The sequence below is a fragment of the Sinocyclocheilus anshuiensis genome, unplaced genomic scaffold (genome assembly GCF_001515605.1).
Source record: "Sinocyclocheilus anshuiensis isolate Anshui unplaced genomic scaffold, SAMN03320099.WGS_v1.1 scaffold2202, whole genome shotgun sequence".
NCBI lineage: Eukaryota > Metazoa > Chordata > Actinopteri > Cypriniformes > Cyprinidae > Sinocyclocheilus > Sinocyclocheilus anshuiensis.
This window is the reverse complement of record NW_015558664.1, coordinates 98467-118504: the sequence shown is the minus strand read 5'-3', so window position 1 is coordinate 118504 and position 20038 is coordinate 98467. Positions and strand designations below refer to the sequence as shown.

Here is a 20038-nt window from a genome sequence, read left to right as displayed (position 1 = left end):
TTTTTGACAAAACGTGTTTAGGGTTCAGATCGCGCTATATGTGGAGAATAATGCACGGCAATCAGCTTTTTTTTTTTAAAGTGGCATTTATCGGTTTTTGCAAATTAACTCCTTATATGTAATTACATGTTATATATGAAATATACTGATTGAGAAATATCTCAAATGAAAGAAGTCTCTTTCGTACCTGGACGTGGAAGGAACGAGCTAACTGATAGCAGCTCTCCGCTTGCATAGCCTCCACCTCTGTGTTGTGAAAAGCATGAAGAGCCAGATGCTGCACTTTGCTGTAGTCCTGAAAGACACAAAGCACGTTTAAAGTACAAGATCTCCACTTCGAAACTGTAGATCACACGAGAGATCTAGCTTTACCTTTTTGAAGAAGAAATGATTGGCGAGATGATTGAGCACCATGGGGTTGCTGGGGTCAATGGTGTAGGCTCTGGAAAGCAGCTGCACACCATTCTTGATGGAGTCGGCCTCTTTGCTGTTGAGCTCCAGCACAGCCAAACCCACCAAAGCTCCCACACATTTGGAGTTGAGCTCCAGGGCTCTGCCAAACGCCAAGCGAGCTTTCTCCAGTTTGTTGAGCTTGACAAAGCAATGGCCCATGCCTAGTCTCACCTCGGCTGCAATAAGACAATTTACACAGAAATGAGCTCTGTGAGTCTTGACCATAGACTGAAAAAAAAGATGGACGACGCATCTCCTCTTCCTTCCACTATATAAAAGTGAAGCCAAAGCATCTCAGTATGGCCGCTGCCATCTTGAGTAAATGACGTCATTTGGAGCCCGAGTCTGCGCTGTAGAGATTTGTTTGGAGCCAGAGTCTGTGTCTGTCGTGAGGTGGAGCCGCGATATCAAACTCCCGTCCAAACTCCCGCAGACCCAATCAACCATAACGACACGCCCCGTTTTTATAGCATCAAATTACTAGCTAAAATCAAACTTATCACAAAAACGAACAATTGAACATATATCAGCGTGATAACAACTACCTTAAATGACCAAAACCATCTTTTGGAAAATTGTATTGGAAGTGTAATTTATTTTTTAATTTTGACAAGTCCCATTCGTTTACATGGAGAGGGCAGGGTTTATGACCTGTACTGCAGCCAGCCACCAGGGGGCGATCAAAGAGCCTGCAGCTTCACTTTTCAGGACATGTGAGGCACACCCGGTCTTGACCAGTCACTGCTAACCAGCAGTTTGAAGCACAGGGCCCTATGATTTTGTGATGCAAAAAATGGAGACAGAATCCAGCGGAATCCAGTATGAAAATGGAATGTACAGCATAATGCGGAATTTCACAGAATGTAGCCAATTTTGGACGAATATATCAAAACGAATATACCTGTTGAGGTAATCAAAATGAAATATACTCATGTATGCGTGACACTAATGGGTTTTTCTTTTCAGCGTATGCCATCTCACTATATGAGGACATAAACAAATAAACTTCATCTTCAGAGATGCTCTGAGAATCACTTCACAAGCATTTCATTGGATAAAACTATAGTCATATAATGTACACACAGACACTAAAGGGTCTTTAGGCCAACCCGTCAAAATTAAAGTTTGGTTTAACTTGACAGAAATATTACAATTGTACAGTAGAATATACTTCTCAAAGAAATAATAATAAAATAAAAAGTACATTTCTATCAATATTTTTTTCATTATATATATATATTTTTTTTTTTTTATTTGAATACTAAACCTCTGTTGTGCCAAAAAATAACAGCAGTTGCCCAATTTTGATTTGTTTACATTTGAAAATATTAAACTGTTAATGTTTGATGATAAATTGTATTACATCATAAATCCATAAAAACAACACAGAAATTCTGGGGAAAAATAAATAAATAAAGCACTTAGTAACACTTTATTTTGATAGTCACATTTAGACATTCTCCTGAATATAAGAAAATTTGCAAGTATATCTCAACTTATTCTACTAACCCTAACCTAATAGTCTGCTAATACTCTAACGAGTTAGATGAAATGCAGCTAACCCTAACTATTGAAATGAAGTGTGACCAAAATTTAAATAAATTATACAAATGTTAAAGTTTTATGAATTCTATTGATTTAACATGCATTTTGATTATTCAGATTTGTTTAAGCCATTAAAACATAATACAGAAAAATTCAAACAGGACAGAATTTTATGAAATACAACATTTTATAGGGCCCTAAATATATATTATAATATACTGTATAGTATTGAAGTATTTCATGTATATTTTGTCAAGATTTGATTAGAATAAATCGATCTACTGTAACTATCTAGGAAGTGGTCAGGTTTTAAGGAAAAGGCAATAGTATGTTTAACACATCTGGCAGACTCACCTGGACAGCCAGGGTTAGTGCGAAGTGCTTTTTTGTAGTAAGCTAAAGCTCCTCTGTAATCCTTTTTGTTGAAGGAGATACACGCCTTTCCTATTGAAGGACAGAAACATAAATAATCATTCATAACAAGACAACATCTATTAACAGCAAACGCTTGGCATAAACGTGCAATAATCAATGGCTGCGATCTACTCTGAAACCTGATCCTGTAGAATGTGCAAGATTGACATGTTTTGAATTGGAGCATGCAGCGCTCGCATTTAATTAATTAAATCAACTAATATGACATAATATGGAGTTTAATGATCAAATTAGGCCATATTGCGATTTGTGTTTTTCCTCCCTCAAATTTAAAATGCAATTTAAGACCTCTTCAAATGATAACTAAGTCTTCTGTTATAGCATTTAAGAGTTTTTAAGACCTTAAATTTGATCTAACTGAATTTAAGACTTTTAGAGGATTCGAAGGAACACTGTAAAGGGTTTCTGCAGGTTTTATGAATGTAAACTTAAGACTTTTCAAGCAAAATTGCATAAAATAAGAAGTCTTCTTTTATGCGAAATTTATCAAAATGAAGTTAGTTTATGATTAAAACAAGAACAAATATCTATCACTGGGCTCAGAAAAATCAACTTGATTGGAAGAGAAAGCAAGTTTTCAATCCCCACTGACAGTTATTTATGCCTGTTTTAAACAAACTTGCTTAATTTGGTTTATTTTCTCAGAAAACAAAACTTCATATGTTCAATTTGCATCTCAAGTAAATGCAACTTGATTTAATGATGCTTAGATATTTGCATTGAGAAAAAAAATACTAAGGCCCAGCGACTTAAGACTGGTTTTGTGCTCCAGGGTAACATTTAATGTCATGACTTTACAAATATAAGACTTTTTGCTCCAATTTAGGACCTTTTTAGGCCTTAATTTGTGAATTAAGACCCTTTAAGACTTTTCAAGACCCACACAAACTCTGCTGTGTTAGGGAAAAATAGAGTGAATTGTGATTTCAAGTTGATTTTAAATCAGACTTCTAAGTATATAATGATCATGTGCCACACTTACCCAGGAGTGCAGGAATGTTGTTTGTTGACTGGTTAAGCACAAACTGAAACTGAGCGTCTGCCTGATCCATCTTATCTCCTTCCAGAAGACAAAAGCAAGCTCTTCCCAGCAGATGGTTCTGCGGAAATGAGAAATATCATAAGGCTGAAGACCCAACAACAACAAACAAAAAAACTAAACGATAACAGAGATCACTATGAAAACTGTAACCTTTATTTACCTGATCATACATGATGATCTTGTCTGCCGTGGTGTACAGAAGAGTGGACTGGTTGATGAGGTCCTTCTTTGCATCCTTGTTCTTCTCCTTTCGAGCCTGCTGGACATAATAAGCTGCCAGTGTGTCCAAACACGTCATCTGGTCCTTCTCGTGGTCTCTGTAATCGAGGTTTCCATCAATGCGCGCCGCCTCCAGCAACTTGACAAAATCCTCTGTCTTGCCTTGCTTGTAGTACTCCAACTGAAAAGAAATAGTCGTGAGATTCCTGCACACCAGAAATCCTAAAAATGTCACCGTAAACGAGCTTGTCACTTACAGCGAGTGCAATCCATATGTGCAGCTGTGTGTGTTCCTGTTTGAGGATACTGATGACTTCATCTCCTTCTGGAAGCTGGTCAAAGTCAAGCTCAATAACCTGAGAAAGAAACAACAAACTAATGATCATTAACCAGAACATTCAAATAAGATCAAAATCCACAAGTCCAGTGGATTTGGCTAAAACTGACAGTAGAGCTCTAATAACTACAACAAATATCATATAATAATATAGATTCAGTTAATATGAAAGTTTTTTTTGTAGTCATTTATTTTGGGAATATCATAAGGTACACCGTATTTGGAGAAAATTATTTAGTTCATTGCTTTAAATTTAAATACAAGATGCTAGAATTGTTGTTAATATGGTAAGTGCTTGTGATTATAATTCCGCGTTGTAATATTCATAAAGTCAAACTGAGTGAAAAATGTCTAAATGTAAACGTACGCAATATAATCAATGGCACTGATTAATATGTAAAACTTTGCTGTATTTTGTTTTTCTTTTCTGTTTGGTTATACTCTAGTTTGTACAATTTGCTTGGCTATTTCACAAATAAATATAATTTAGACATGAACTTCATTGGGAAATACTTAAGAGTTTTTCGCTGTATGATTTATGACTGAGTAGCCTAAGGCTCACGGGGTTATTTCTGACAACCGACTTTGTTAGTTTATTAATTTTATATAAACTTATCAAAAGCGCGTGAATGATAGCATGTTAGCAGATGATAGCTATTCACAGATCTGTAATCAAATTCTATTCAGCACCGCATAGAGATAAATAAACACGTCCAAACCTCGTCTGTGTCCCGCAGAGGGATTTCAATGGATCCCCGAGACATGGTTGCGACTCAATACCCAATATCACAGTTTTTGGTTTGTACTTGTTCGTATCCAGTGGTGATGATCAGCAGCGGCAGCCCCACACACTCACCAACTGAACCTGAACAACAAAATTCACCACACTTCCGGGTTAGCGGTCAAGCGCTTCAAATTAAAAGTCCTCGAAAATGCATCCATTATGGACTTTTTGTTTCAACCTTTCTGTCGCCACTAAATGATCATGAGACGCGACAAATGATTAAAAATACAAATATTCATAGAAGTATATTTAGATATAGAGTGACAAATTAATAATAGTAACAACAAAAACAACAACACATATGTGATACGTATACGACAAAGTACATTTGCCTTTCAATTTATAATATAATATTATATTTTAATATTAATTAATTTATAATAATAATAATATCTATCTATCTATCTATCTATCTATCTATCTATCTTCATAGCAACACTCTAGCAACTATCCAAACCAACCTAGCAACCGCCCCGGGTACCCTAGCAACCGCATAGCAACACCCTAGCAACCATCCCGGGTACCCTAGCAACCGCATAGCAAAACCTTAGCAACCACCCCGAATACCCTAGCAACCGCATAGCAAAACCCTAGCAACCACCCCGGATACCCTAGCAACTGCATAGCAACACCCCGAGTATCTTAGCAACCGCATAGCAACACCCTAGCAACCACCCCGGGTACCCTAGCAACCGCATATCAACACCTTAGCAACCGCCCCGGGCACCCTAGCAACCATCCTGGGTATCCTAGCAACCGCATTGCAACAACCTAGCAACCACCCCGGATACCCTAGCAACCGCATAGCAACACCCTAGCAACCATTCTGGGTACCCTAGCAACCGCATAGCAACACCTTAGCAACCACATGAGTATTCTAGCAGCTGAATTTCTATCTATCTATCTATCTATCTATCTATTTATCTATATATCTATCTATCTCTGATAGACTGTATTGCCTTCAAAACATTCAAACTTTAAGCTTTTTCAGACTGAAAACCATCAAAGTTAAAACTTTTTAAACTTCTTAAACTTTTTAATCTTTTCAAACTTTCTGGTTCGGCTTTCTCAAGCCAACTTAAAGTTTGTCTTGACAAACTTTTTTATCTAGTTTTAGATATAATTATTACTATTCTCATTACAACTACTACTATCATATTGTATAAATAATAAAAATAATAATAATAATAATAGTAAATATACTTACAATTTATAATTACATATTTATACTATTGTTGATGACAAATATACAATTATATGATCATAGTACAATATAAAATGATGATTAATAATAATAATAATACATTGATATTATATCATTTAATATATGTACAATTCTAATATATTTTAAAGATAAATAATAGTATTAGTAAAACATATTTGATATGATATTATATTTGTATCTAAATTTATAATATTATACAGATAGATAATAATAACAATAACAAATATACAATAACATTATAATTGTATAATTGTATCTAGAATTGTAATACAATATGAAATAGGTAAGTAAAATTAATATTAATATAATAAAGGAACAATGAAAGTAGTATAACTTATTATACTGTGTAGATTAATAATAGTAATTATAAATAGACAATGATATGACAATAGCTTAATTATATCTAAAATCATAATATGATATAACATTTTATGGAATAATAATAATAATAATACATTTTCAACATAAAAGGCTGACTAAGAGAAATACTCTGAAGGTTGGATATGTTTGGTGAAATGGACAAGGACCATTAGTGGGTGGTGCTAATAGTGACGAGTGCTGGCCTTGAAACATTTGATATGGAAAGCTGCCGAAGGTTAATTAAAATGGTCCATTACAGCATTGTTCTGTCCTGCTAGAAGCACACAGGCAGTGAATGGAGGGCGTTTGGAGGAGGTAGCCAAGTCATCTGGTTTTGATGTAGTGTGCGTCTATGATGAAAAAAAGAGGCAAAGGCTGTCTAAAGATCAGCTGTTGCTTTTAGAAGCATTGAGATCTACAGGCAACAAGGGTGTTGCACATACACAACAGTGTAACTGTGACTATATGTATGATTGTCAACAGATCACCCATGCTGTTTTGATAATGCCATTCTTGTGTGTTCTAAAAGGATTATATTCATCTGAAAGGTATGTCATTTTTTCTATTGCATTTCATGCCAAAAAATAGTATACATCATTCCGTTATTACTGATGTCTCAGTTGTTGTCATTATCATATTTCAGTAACACCATGAAACAGAAGATCTCTTTAGGTCAACTTCAGTAGTGCTGGAAAATGTAAGTCCTTCTCTGAACGAAATGAAGGGTGTTGAGACACAGATGTCATTGGAGCAACAATATCACAGTTTCTTGAGTTTTCTTCCTCTGGTTGTCAAGATCACCCATGCTGTTTTGATAATGCCATTCTTGTGTGTTCTAAAAGGATTATATTCATCTGAAAGGTATGTCATTTTTTCTATTGCATTTCATGCCAAAAAATAGTATACATCATTCCGTTATTACTGATGTCTCAGTTGTTGTCATTATCATATTTCAGTAACACCATGAAACAGAAGATCTCTTTAGGTCAACTTCAGTAGTGCTGGAAAATGTAAGTCCTTCTCTGAACGAAATGAAGGGTATTGAGACACAGATGTCATTGGAGCAACAATAGCAGTTTCTTGAGTTTTCTTCCTCTGGTTGTCAGTGGCTATGGCCTCAGAGAAGCCGACTGGACATCAGGGCTCTTTAGAGGAAGACTTTGGGCCCCATCTTCCCTCTTTCAGGCTCATATCACAGAATCATGGCTGTAATGAATGCAGCATCCCAAGCCTTTCCATCGTCTCTGGCACATACTCAGTGGAGCCCTGCCATCTGCTTGAGAGCAGTGAAGGTGATCTGATGCTTTGTTAGTGTTTGGATACTATCACATGTATTTTCTGAGAGTGCAGCTGTAATTACAGTCATCTTACCTGTGTCTTTACATTGCTTTAGATTTTACATCAGAAAACAGGACTCTGTGTGATTGTGCTGATACCGATGGCTTTTCAGAGGAAGATCTCCTGAACGTAACGTTTGAAGCATGTGACACTACTGGCAAAGGTACGATTTCCTCTTTAAACAGTACTATAGATGCACATCTTACCGTTCAAAAGTTGGGGGTCTTTTATTTTATTTTAAAACTTTAATTTAATTTAAATACTTTTATTTAGTACGGATGCAGTATACAGTATGCAATAAATTGATCAAAAGTGACAGTAAAAACATTACACACACACACACACACACACACACACACACATATAATATACTGTAAGTACATACATTATTAAAAATATATATTACAAATTACTTAGCTTTTTTTTCCAATTTATTCACATTTGCTGTTCTTTAATAAATCCTGAAAAATGTATTAAATTGATTAAAAAAAATGCAAAGTTTCTAATTCGTAATATATATTTATTTATAATTATATAAATAAATGACCTTTCCATTTGTTAAAGAATCCTGAAAAAAAGTATCACCGTTTCCACAAAAACTAATTGAAAAAATATTAAGCACCAGCTTTTTTCAACAGTGCTAATAATAAGAAATGTTTCTTGAGCACCAAGTCAGCATATTCATGTTCAGATCATGTGACACTGAAGACAATCAAGTAATGATGCTGAAAATACATTACAAAAATTGCATTAAAAAATGACATTTAATTGCATTTGTTTGTTTTTTTTTACGTACAGACTCAATAAGCTGAACAGTGTATGTCTCTGTTACCTACAGGAGAGGTTCAGGCCTCCACTGTGGTGCAGTATCTTCAGTCCATGACGCTCCAAAGCTCCGGCCAGGACAAGCTGACCAATTTACGACAGATGCTGGACCCAGAGAACCAGGATCCACCTGTTAGTAGAGATACGTTTCACGCCACCATGAGAGAGTGGATCGCCCAGTGCTGCCAAGATGGGTGAGAGATACAGACAAAAGCATTTATATGACGTGATGTAAGATGAGACATTATAAAGTGTGCTAAACATTGATTTACGTATAGGGCTTCTGAGGATAAAAAACAGGAAACAGGATCAACCTTAAGAAAATTATCTATAACTGGTAAGTGAATAATAGTGAAAGCTTACGCACCCTTAAAAGTTTGGGGTCAAGAATATTTTTTAATGTTTATGAAAGAAGTCTCTATTATTGTGAAATATTATTACAATTTAAAACAACTGTTTTCTATATGAATATATTTTAAAATGTAATTTACTCCTGTGATGAAAGCTGAATTTTCAGCATCTTTACTCCAGTCGTCAGTGTCACATGATCCTTCAGAAATCATTTTAATATGATTTTGTGCTCAATAAATATTTCTGTTCTTCTTTTTGTGGAAACTGTCATTGTGACTTTTGATCAAGTTAATACATCCTTGCTGAATAAAAGTTATAACATGTGACATTTTAAACTTTCATCTTAAAGCAGTCTCACATTGTTCCCATAGGGACTGAATATCATCTTCCTTTAAATGAGGCCACATTTACAGATGGAGCTGAATGTCATTGGTCAGTTAAGTGATTTTCTTTGTTTTCGTACTACATTGTAAAGAGCCCAGAAATGGCTTGACAGGTGCAGTTTTCTGTCTTTTATTTATGGCATTTATAGATGGACTACAAGCCTCGTTTTGATTTTGCTGGGTCTTTTAAGAGCATCTGTGATTTCAGCAGTAGTCTGATGATTCTGTGTGGTTTCAGTGAGTCTGGAGATCTGTCAGGTTTAGTGTCTGAGCTCAAACACACCCAGCACAGGTTGAGTGAGCAGAACAGCAGCCTGCTGAGGACCGTTTCTCAGTGTGAGGACACCATCCTGCAGCTCAGTCTGGAGGTGTCAGAGCTGCACACCAAACTGGCCAGGTATCCACTATATACACCTCTCTTACCACAAATATATCTGTGTGTGTGTGTGTGTGTGTATATATATGCAGAAAAATATGACTTGACAGATATCAATGGAATGTTCCCTACACTAAGTACTAAATTAAATATATTCATATATTAAATTAAAGGAATAGTTGTAGATGAGTTTGTTTCTTCGTCTGAACACATTTGTAGGAATTTAAAGTCCCCATGAAATCAAAATTAAAGTGGCAATTTAGACGCTTTGACTTTACTGAAGGCCACCGACAGGTCGGTGTATTCAGGAGGGAGGTTGGGGTCATGGGGTTTCTCCTCTGATACAGTAATGGACTGGACAGACAGTGGTGAGACATTAGCGAGACATTTGGGGTAACATGAATTATTCCATCTGGTGATCTGACTTTCTTTCCATGAGATGTGAGGATTGTGTCTGCCAAGCCAGGGTAGACCAAGGATGACAGGCGTGTGAGGTGTGCTCAAATGCGGCTTTACGGAGCTCAACGGCTCTGAACGGCTCTAGCCCAAGCTGTGATATAAACAAACGCTATTGGCTGCGTGTTTCTAAGCATTTCAGGGGACCTTTAAGATTACATCACTCGCTCTCCAATGGATCCTCTGCAGTGAATGGGTGCCGTCAGAATGAGAGTCCAAACAGCTGATAAAAACATCACAACAATCCACAAGTAATAAACCAATAATTAACGCCTTGTGAAGTGAAAAGCTGCGCTTTTTTTTTTAATAATAGCAATAATAAAACAAACAAACACAGATAGATAGATAGATAGATAGATAGAATCCACCATTAAGATAATAAAATTTCAAACCATTGCTTTTGGCTAAAATACGAGTCCACTAGCCATAGTTTACTTCAGTGAAAAGTCGTCTGGTCTGAATCGGGAGAGAAATATGCACAGATCAAGTACCATTTACAAGCAAAAACAGTCCAAAACAGTGGATTTTGATGTGAGAGGACAACAGGGGATATGCCTTTTCACTGGAGGAAGCGTTATTATGGATTACGGATTTGTATTTTGGCCTTAATGATGGATTTGTGTCTTACAAAGATGCAGCTTTTCCATTCACAAGATATTAACTGGTGGACTGGAGTTGTTTGGATTACTTGTGGATTATTGTGATGCTTTTATCAGCTGTTTGGACTCTCATTCTGACGGCACCCATTCACTGCAGAGGATCCATAGGTGAGCAAGTGACGTAATGCTAAATTTCTCCAAATCTGTTCTGATTAAGAAAGAAACTCATGTACGTCTGGGATGGCCTGAGGGGGTGTAAACATTTATATATATTTATTTATATATACATTTATTATATTATACATGTATACATTTCAGTATAATTGATATAATAACTAATCAATATAACATCAGAAGGATGTTTATAGTTTTTCTTTTTCTTTGAAATGTCACCAGTACCCAGCTGTTTGCAGTAAGAGCCCGATCCCTTTCAGAGGAACTCGATGAAACCAGATGTGCACTGAGGGAGAGTCAGGACAGAGCCGCAAGAGCACAGGCCAGCAACTGTGCCTTAGTATGAATCATTCACGCTCTTGAAGTCATAATACTGGTGACACTTGTTTTATAAAAGACTATTCTTACCCAATGCCTTGACATCTGTCTTTTAGATAAAGGAAAGCGAACGCTTGAAAGCCCTAATCAAAATAACTGAAGAAAAGGTACTGACTTTTATAGAATCATACATTGTGAATAAGTATTTTGAAATAGTTCTATGTGCTAAATCACAATATCTTCCACAGAATGAAAAATTAACCCTTGAGAGGAACCTTGCTGAAGATCGAATAAACAAACTGAGGAGAGAAAACTCTGAAATAAGGGTGAGAAAATGTGTAAGTGTGCATTGTATATTGCCACAGAGTGAGCTAGAGTATATAAATACTGTCTGATCATGCTCACAGGGAGAATTAGAAGAATCTCATATGGTGCTGGCTGTGAAAGACCGGGACCTTATAAAGGTGATATTAAATTCTGCGGTGATCCTTTTTTACTGTGTCGAGTACATTTTGTCTTTCTTTATGGCACTTGTTATTTATTCCACATAGAAAAGCATCCTGCTGGACAAGCTTAAGGACACTCACTTTGAAAGTCACAAAATGATTGAGGTATTCCGTTGTTGAGAATATGCTCGTGACCGTGTGAAAGCATGGTTTGGCTGTTCAGTAATGGTGTTCTGTTGTCTGCTAATGCATCTGAAGGGCCTGCAGTCAGAATTGATGAGGCTACAAGAGCACTCAAAGCAAGCACTCTTCAGGTAAACACCACCGATGTTGTTTCATTAGCAGGGAAAATCAGTTGGTACTTATGAAAAGCAGCAAAATGTATCATTATTTAGACTCTAAATGTACTCATTTTTGGCAGGTTAAATAAATGCCACATCAGTTCTCACATTCCACAGAGGACAGGTGTGACAAACCATCAGTCTCTGCATCATGAGATTCAGGAAGCTCAACCGGTAACAGTCCATTTCACATTTACTGCTACAGTGAATAATCTCTCTGATGCATGAATTATTTCAAAGTTAATGGCCAAATGTATCTTTGTAAAAGTTCAGTGTTTTTGGAAATTAAATATAACTTGGATAACAATAATGAATCAACAGCCAACATGTTTGCCATTAAATAAGCTGCATCATGGTATAATAAAACAAAACAGAAACTCATTAGAGGGGAAAGCTGCAATATCATCACAAAATCATTATCATTGCTTATTGCACTAGATCAAGCCTAAAAGTTACTTTTGGGGAGACATTTTTGTTAATTTTGGTGGCATTTTTTTGCCCGAGGTCCCCATTAATTTCTGACACTGATGCACAATCTAACAGCTAACATTGCCCACGATGTGGGAAAGAAGCCTTTCTGCAAATTAAATGTTTACGCCAGTGGATTTTTTTTTTTTACCACTTTATTAAACCTTTCAAATAACAAACAGACATTGTCACCTTTCCACTGTTAAACACATCAACAATAAATCCAAGCAGCATATCATAAAAACAATAATACATAATAAAATAATAAAAATTAAATAAAAGTAAATAAATTAAACAAAAAAAAAACAAAAACAAATCACATTTCAGGGGATTAATCCATGTATGTTGCCAGTAATTTAGAAAGTTTTAAGGCACGTTTGTTTTTTGTTGTTTTAAGGATTGAAATAAAAAGAATTAATGATTTTTAAATACCTCAAAACCTAGAGAAACTTTAACAAATCTACATTCGTTTAAATAAAACTCGTCTACTATCAACATATTACACAAAATTAAATATTTTTTGTTTCCGCCAGTAGGTGGCGTCAGTGACTGTCTTTTTGAGTGAATCATTGAATCATTCGGTTCAAAACCATCACCGATTCCTTCTGAACCGAAGCATCAGTATTGTATTGATTCTGTTTTAGCTGTGTTTCAAAGTTTTCGTTGGCAGCCCAGAAATAGACGCAGAAATTGGCATTATATCTTTAAAATGTAAGTTACTTGATTAATTGTGTATTGAACTGTTGTTTAAAAACAATATCTTTCTCATAATCGCTGTTAATCCCATTGCATTGTCTGCAATGTACGGTCAAACAATCGCGCGTGGTGGTTTTTAGACGCAGAATCGCACCGTCAATTAAAGATCATCAGTGCATCAGAGAGAGTTAAACAATTTACACGTCGAAGCGAAATAAATGTAATGGCTGTACATTAACATGCATAAAAAACCTTCATATTCATGACATGTGTCATGTCATGATTATGAAGGTGTCATGTCAGTCTTATGCACAGCCCTTCAAGTAAAGTGTAACTTTATGTCTTCCTCTTTTCTTTCAGTCCCAGAATGTGGCTGTGGAGTTGATTAGTGGTTCACTGAGCCAGATTTTACCCAGCGTCCCTCAGAGAGGAAACATCCAAAGCCTCCAGAAGATCAAACCTGTAGAGATTTCCCATATACTCCACGCACAGCTCTCAGAGACTGTGAGCAACATTCACACAACATCCACATGATATACTGGGGGCTTTGTCAGAAGTTACTAAAATAGTAACAGTGAATGAACGTTATTTTACAGTTTAATAATATTATTATTAGTAGAAGTAGTAGTAGTACTAGTAGTAGCATTCAGTCCTCACAGAAATGACCGCTGCAGCATTTTTGAAAATTGCAGTGATATTTGCAGCATTTTTGTGTTGTTTTACTGTAAAAACCCATTAATAATCATGATGTATTTATTATTAGTGTAAGTGACAGTTCAATATTGGTACAATATGTAATTGATATAACTTAACATTTTAAATGTGTGTTTAGAATTGTAATTTTTACAATTGCCTTTGTCTGTTTTTGTTATATTTTTGCATTTTATTTTAATAGTATTATCAGTGATCGCATTCACTCAAATATTTAAAAAGTGCATATCCATTTAATAAATGAACACAAAATCCAGGAGGCAGAGAATTATTATTATTATCTTCATAATTGTTGTTGTTGTTATTATGAATTAATTTTTTTTATCAAATAGTTCATTTTTGTAAAATTGAAAACCTGATCTGCAGAATCAGACTTAAAGTCATAGTCAGCCAGGCTTATTAAAGTTAACTCAAACTAAGACCATAAAAATCATTTTCATTACTTTAAAGAAATGTTAAATGAAATGAAATAAAATAAAATAAACAAAAAAGAAAAACTTTTTTATTTCAGCCAGTTTCTCAGGAAACATTGGCATTGTTTAGTTTAACTTGATGTACTAAAATAATTAAAATAAAATTAATAAAAATTATAAATATTAATAATAAACGACAAAGCACAACTAAAACTAAATTACTAAAACTTTAACTAAAATGAAAATGAAACACTAAATATAAAAAATAACCAATTCAAAATGTTAATGAAAAAACTATAATACTATCTCGGTGCTAATATAAGACTGTAGTCAACACAAAAATGAAAATTTGATTTGAAGCATTGAATTTTACCGTCGTGTCATTCCAAACCTGCAGTACTTTCGTGTTTTGTATTATGTGCTCTTCAGGACAAAGTTGGCAACAGTGCAAGTGAGAAGTTACAGAGACTCTATCTGCAGAAGCAACAACAACATGGAAGTTCTAGGCATCAGCTGGTCACACTGTAAGGAATCACTTCTGATATCTTCTGCCATCTTATAACTTTGCTTTGCATTGCATGATGCATGTTGTCCATTTGCTTTCTAGTCTGAAAGAGCTGGAGCTTCTTGAAACCCCGCTGGCAGCGCAAGGACAGCACAAGGCCAAGCATCAGACGCAGGAAGCCCACGTAGCGGCCGCCATCACCGGGTGGAGAGGCCAGACTAAAGAGGGCAAGAAAAACCAGGCTGCCCAAGTTCCACAAGAAACTGTGATGGACATTCAGAAGCAGATCCAAAGCCTGGAAGTCAATCACATTCCAGCCCAGCTGGAAGAGACTAAGCGCGGCATGAAGGTGCTTCTCAAAGACCAGGGAACGAGCACCTGTGACGACGACGCTCAGATTCAGTTTAGGGATGTGGCTGTGGTCACTGATTCATCAGCAGAGCGTTTGGCTGCAGAAGAGCTGCTGGAGTCTCTGAGGAAAGTGGAGGACGTGGTTTCACAGGCCTTGCGGGCAGCTCAGGTGCTCATGGGCAGCGAGGAGAGGATAGAGGCCATCGGCATGAGGGTGGAGAAAGCACTGAGCAGAGCTGAAGCTATTGAGAGTCAACTCAGTGCCCTGGAGGCCACCATCTCTGCTAACACACAGGTATGGACCGGCATAGAATGACTTGCACCACATGCATGGAAAAGTTATGATGTGGTAATGTTTTAATTATCATTTTAAAGTCTCTTATACACCTATAATATATATATATATAATACAGAAAAAACAGTTCAAATGTTACTTATTCCTGTGATGGCAAAGTTGAATTTTCGGCAGGCCTTACTCACATGATCCTTCAGAAATAATTCTAATATGCTGATTTGGTGCTCAGTTTATTGGTGCTCCATTATTGATAATTGTTCTTCTTATTAATTAATGTTGAAAACAACAAAGTTTTTGCTACCTAAGATTAAACTGTGATACATTTTGTCTTCCTTACATTCTTTGAGAAGAAAGTCCAATTAACAGCATTTTTTTTTAAATAGTAATCTTTCATTATGAATGTCTTCACTTTTTAATTCATCCTTTCTGAATAAAAGTATTTTTCTTGATCTGCTTACCCCACATTTTTTAATAGTAGTGTATCATGGTTTCCACAAAAATATTAAGCATCAAAAAAAAAAAAAAAGTGACAGTAAATGCATTCATTATCTTACAAAAGATTTATATTTTTTAAATAAATGCTCTTCATTTGAACTTTGTTTTCATCAAAGAATCCTGAAAAATAATGTATCAGGAGTAGTGGCTGTTAAAATTTCAGTTTTACATTACAGGAATAAATTACGGTTTATAATCTTTCTAAATAGAAAACAGTTGTTGTAAACTGTCCTATATTTCGCAGTATTATGTTTTCACTGTATTTTTGATCAAATAAATGCAGCCTTGGTGAGTATAAAACATTAAGAAAATCGTATTTATTCCAAACGTTTGACTACGAGTATGTACGTACAGTATATAAAGTATATAAGCTGATTACATCATGTTATAATTGATCTAACATGTTGTTTGTATTGTTCTAGTCGTTCTGTATGTCTCAGTCCGAGGCCACCGGGCTCCTGGTGGATCGTAGCTCAGCCGCCGTTACGTCCTTTTCCACACCTGAACCTGTCGCTCAGGAGAGCGTCCTCACTCCACTTTCATCTGAAAACGGTATTATTTACCTCGAAAGTTACTAAAACATTTCAGACGACTCTGAAGCTGTTCATTTGTATGATGGCAACTTTTAGTAACGTTTTATGTAACAGTCCTTGAATTCTTGTTTGTGTTCAGTGGCTGCAAATCAGAATTGCATACTAGCTTATTACACTTATTTTCAGTGTTGGGAGTAACGCATTACAAAAGTAATAATATTACAGTAGTATATTACTTTTTGCTGTAACGCAGTAATATAACGCATTACTAATAAAATTTTGGGTAATATTATTACTCGTTACAATCTCAGTAACGCAAGTTGCAACAGCATATTTTAACTCAAAATTAAGTGGTGAATTTACTAACACCACAAAACAGCACCAGAGAAACAATTCAGAGGGTAAAATAGTTTGTCTATTTCCTGTTGCTGGAATTAAATGGTTGAGATGACTGCAGAGACAGATTCTACATTTGTGAGATGGACACACTCCTGTTATTTTCAGTTCATCGGAGAAAAAGGATAAGAATGCATAGTCAGGTGCAATATGTGCCACACCAAACTCTCAACATGGAGAAATAGCACGAGTAAAACCTGGAAACACCTGGACTGGTGCCGCTAACACTACGGGGGTCGGAGAAGAGAAAAAGGCGGCGGACGAGCGCAGACAAGCAGCAAAAATTAAGTTTAACTAAAAATAAAATCTGTTTTTATTAAATCCTAATGTATATATAAAATGAATGATTATGCGAAATATTTGACTCAAATAGCCTAATTAACAGATTAACAAAACGAAAGGAAAAGACAAAAGATATGCTGCTTTGGTTCATAGGCTATTTGTGTGGCGCGGCGCTCTACGAAAGTCCACGGAAAGGAAACCGAGATGACAGAAATAAAAGTAAACACATTGCAGTTTCGAATGATCTGTATGACCAAAAATTACGGAGTATTTTTTTGTTGTTTGTTTCCGCTGTTCGATCGCGCCGGCGCCTCATGCACACACGGCCTAGCATTGCAAACGTTGCAGCCTGTTCATTATCAGAATAAAATAGTCAACCAAACGTATAGATACACTGGTTAATTTAAATAGTGCGTACTGCGCGTAGTACAATCCGTGCCGTTCAGCCTGAGCCCGGGCCAAACACACATTTGCTCATGTGATGAGGATGTTTTTTAAGCGCAAGTAAGCCTGGTTTACATAATAAATAATAGTTTAGCTTTCAAATACATTGCAAATATGGACACATTTAATGGATTAACCACTGGATGTAGAATGAGCAGCAATAAACTACATTTTGGCATTTTATAATACTAATGTGGATATTTTGGTGAAAGTAACTCAAAAGTAACTCAAAAGTAGTGTAATGCATTACAATTCAGAGACAGTAATATTGTAATGTAACTAATTACTTTCAAAAGACAGTAACTAGTAATATATAATGTATTACATTTTGGAAGTAACTTGCCCAATACTGCTTATTTTTTTCTGTAATATATTAATATAAGTAGTATTCTTTTCCAAATTCAGGCTATTTAGTAAGATGTTTTTTAGTAGGACTCTTTCTGTAGCTCACATCGTTATGCCTGTGGTGACATCTGTTATGAGTGAGTCATTGAATCATTCAAACGATCCTTTTAAACCAACTAATTCATTCGGGAATGAACAAGTAACTGTTTTTGAGGGAAGTTTGTTTATTGAACTGTTGTGTAAAAGCAATATCACAGATAATTCGATTCATGATGAACATTGACTGACATTTCTTCAAATAATAAACCTAGCAAAAATCACCTGAATAAATGTATAGCGAACAAATCAGCTCCATTATTATTGAAATCACTTTTAAAGGCAAGGTGTTCAATTTTAGTGGCACCAAACAGAATTGCAGCTTTAATGATGATAATGCAATGTACCTATCCATTATTTTCATTAATTGAAAAAAATAGAAATATTACATATTACACAATATAAACTTGCCTTGGCAACTAATTGAAATAAAATAAGTTTCAGCTGAAGTAATAAAACCAACACTAAGATACATATAAATTAAAGTTACATAGAAATATAAAAAAACTAATAAAAATGACTAAAGCACATGAAATTACTAAAACGTAGACTAAAATTAAAATGAAAATTGAAAACATAAAAATAAAAGTAAGTTCAAAATAACGTGTATTTTTTTAAAAATAAATACTATAGTATATAAATAATCTTAAAATAACACTGGAAAACATGACACCGTTCACTTTATCAAGTACTTTATTTATTCATTTTATTATTAGTTTTATCAATCAATATATATTTTAAGTGCATGTGGTATCTGCAATGGTATCTGCTTTTTTAATGTAACACTGAACGAGTGTTTCTTCATAATGTGTATGTTTTTATGTCTTTATGTGCAGTGTTTTTGTGTGTGTTCTCTGATGGCGTAACCTTCTTCCTGCTGTGTCTATAGGGAGCTCTGTGGCTTTGGCCCAAGTGCAGCTGCCTCATGTGCTGTTTACAGAGCTGAAGGAAATCGAGATTATCAGTTCACACGTGCAGTATAGGGTCTTAATCACGTTGAATCATGTGAGAAGTGTAGACTGTTTTTGTAAAAGCGTAAATTGCTGTGTTTGTTTGCTCACGAAACAACAGCAGATGTGTGTGTGTATACCTAGCACAAAAGGTTTTTGCAACCTTTTTCTCTCTGCTTATTTCATGTATGACAAAAAGTCTTGTATTTGCTTATCAAATGAGTAGTCCAACGTGAAGTGAAACAGACATGCAATAATATGACTGACCATGCAGCCTGTCTCTAGGATGCTTTGTATTTTATGGCTGATGTCTATAGCTGTTTCATAGAGATAACATTATGTGCATTATGTACAGGTATAGTGTTTAAAAAAAAGTTTAATCATACTCTCTCAGCAAAAGAGGAAAATTACATGAAATAATCTGCATAAAACCTGACTTAAACTACCGTTCAAAAGTCTGGGGTCGGTAAGAATGTTTTTAAAAGAAGTCTTATGCGCACCAAGGCTGCATTTATTTGATCACAGTAATACATTTAAAAATGTGAAATTTTATTACTACTTCAAATGACTGGATTGTATCGTAATATATTTTAAAATGTAATTTGTTTTTGATGCAGGTCTGAATTTTCAGTATCATTACTCCAGTCTTCAGTGTCACATGATCCTTGCTAATCAAGAAATAATTCTTCTTATTATTCTTCTTATTAAATAATGTTGAAAACAGTTGTGCTGCATAATATTTTTTATGAAAACCGTGATAAATGTTTTCTGGATTTTTTTTTATAAAGTTCAAAAGAGCAGCATTTGAAATATTTTTTTTCTATGATAAATGCATCCTTACTGAAAATTATGGAAGCCCGTTTCTGCCACTAAATAAAAAATAAAACAAGGTAATTGCGACTTTTTATCATACAATTCTGACTTTTTTTCTCCGAATTGCGAGTTCATATCTCGACTTTATAACACGCATTTGTGAGTTATAAAGTCAGAATTGCGTGATATAAACTCGCAATTGTGAGAAAAAAAGAAAGTCAGAATTGCGAGATATAAA

General features: G+C 35.2%; 2 protein-coding genes across 3 annotated transcripts in view; one reads left to right on the top strand and one right to left on the bottom strand.

Moving 5' to 3' along the window:
* The window catches only part of LOC107681202 (RNA polymerase-associated protein CTR9 homolog), a 19704-nt gene extending 14794 nt beyond the window's left edge, over nt 1-4910 (bottom strand). For both annotated transcript variants that reach the window (XM_016477420.1, XM_016477419.1), the window contains exons 1-7: nt 4751-4910; nt 3952-4050; nt 3636-3875; nt 3416-3533; nt 2353-2442; nt 373-629; nt 188-295 (exon numbers count right to left, since the gene is read on the bottom strand). In XM_016477420.1, coding sequence (XP_016332906.1) covers nt 188-295; nt 373-629; nt 2353-2442; nt 3416-3533; nt 3636-3875; nt 3952-4050; nt 4751-4795 — 957 coding nt within the window. In that variant the 5' untranslated portion in view covers nt 4796-4910. The remainder of the gene's footprint in view (nt 1-187; nt 296-372; nt 630-2352; nt 2443-3415; nt 3534-3635; nt 3876-3951; nt 4051-4750) is intronic.
* A 6866-nt stretch (nt 4911-11776) lies between these two features.
* The window catches only part of LOC107681203 (protein MRVI1-like), a 55963-nt gene continuing 47701 nt past the window's right edge, over nt 11777-20038 (top strand). The window contains exons 1-7 of the mRNA XM_016477421.1: nt 11777-11831; nt 11925-11980; nt 12088-12181; nt 13532-13675; nt 14725-14819; nt 14903-15446; nt 16364-16493. Coding sequence (XP_016332907.1) covers nt 11823-11831; nt 11925-11980; nt 12088-12181; nt 13532-13675; nt 14725-14819; nt 14903-15446; nt 16364-16493 — 1072 coding nt within the window. The 5' untranslated portion in view covers nt 11777-11822. The remainder of the gene's footprint in view (nt 11832-11924; nt 11981-12087; nt 12182-13531; nt 13676-14724; nt 14820-14902; nt 15447-16363; nt 16494-20038) is intronic.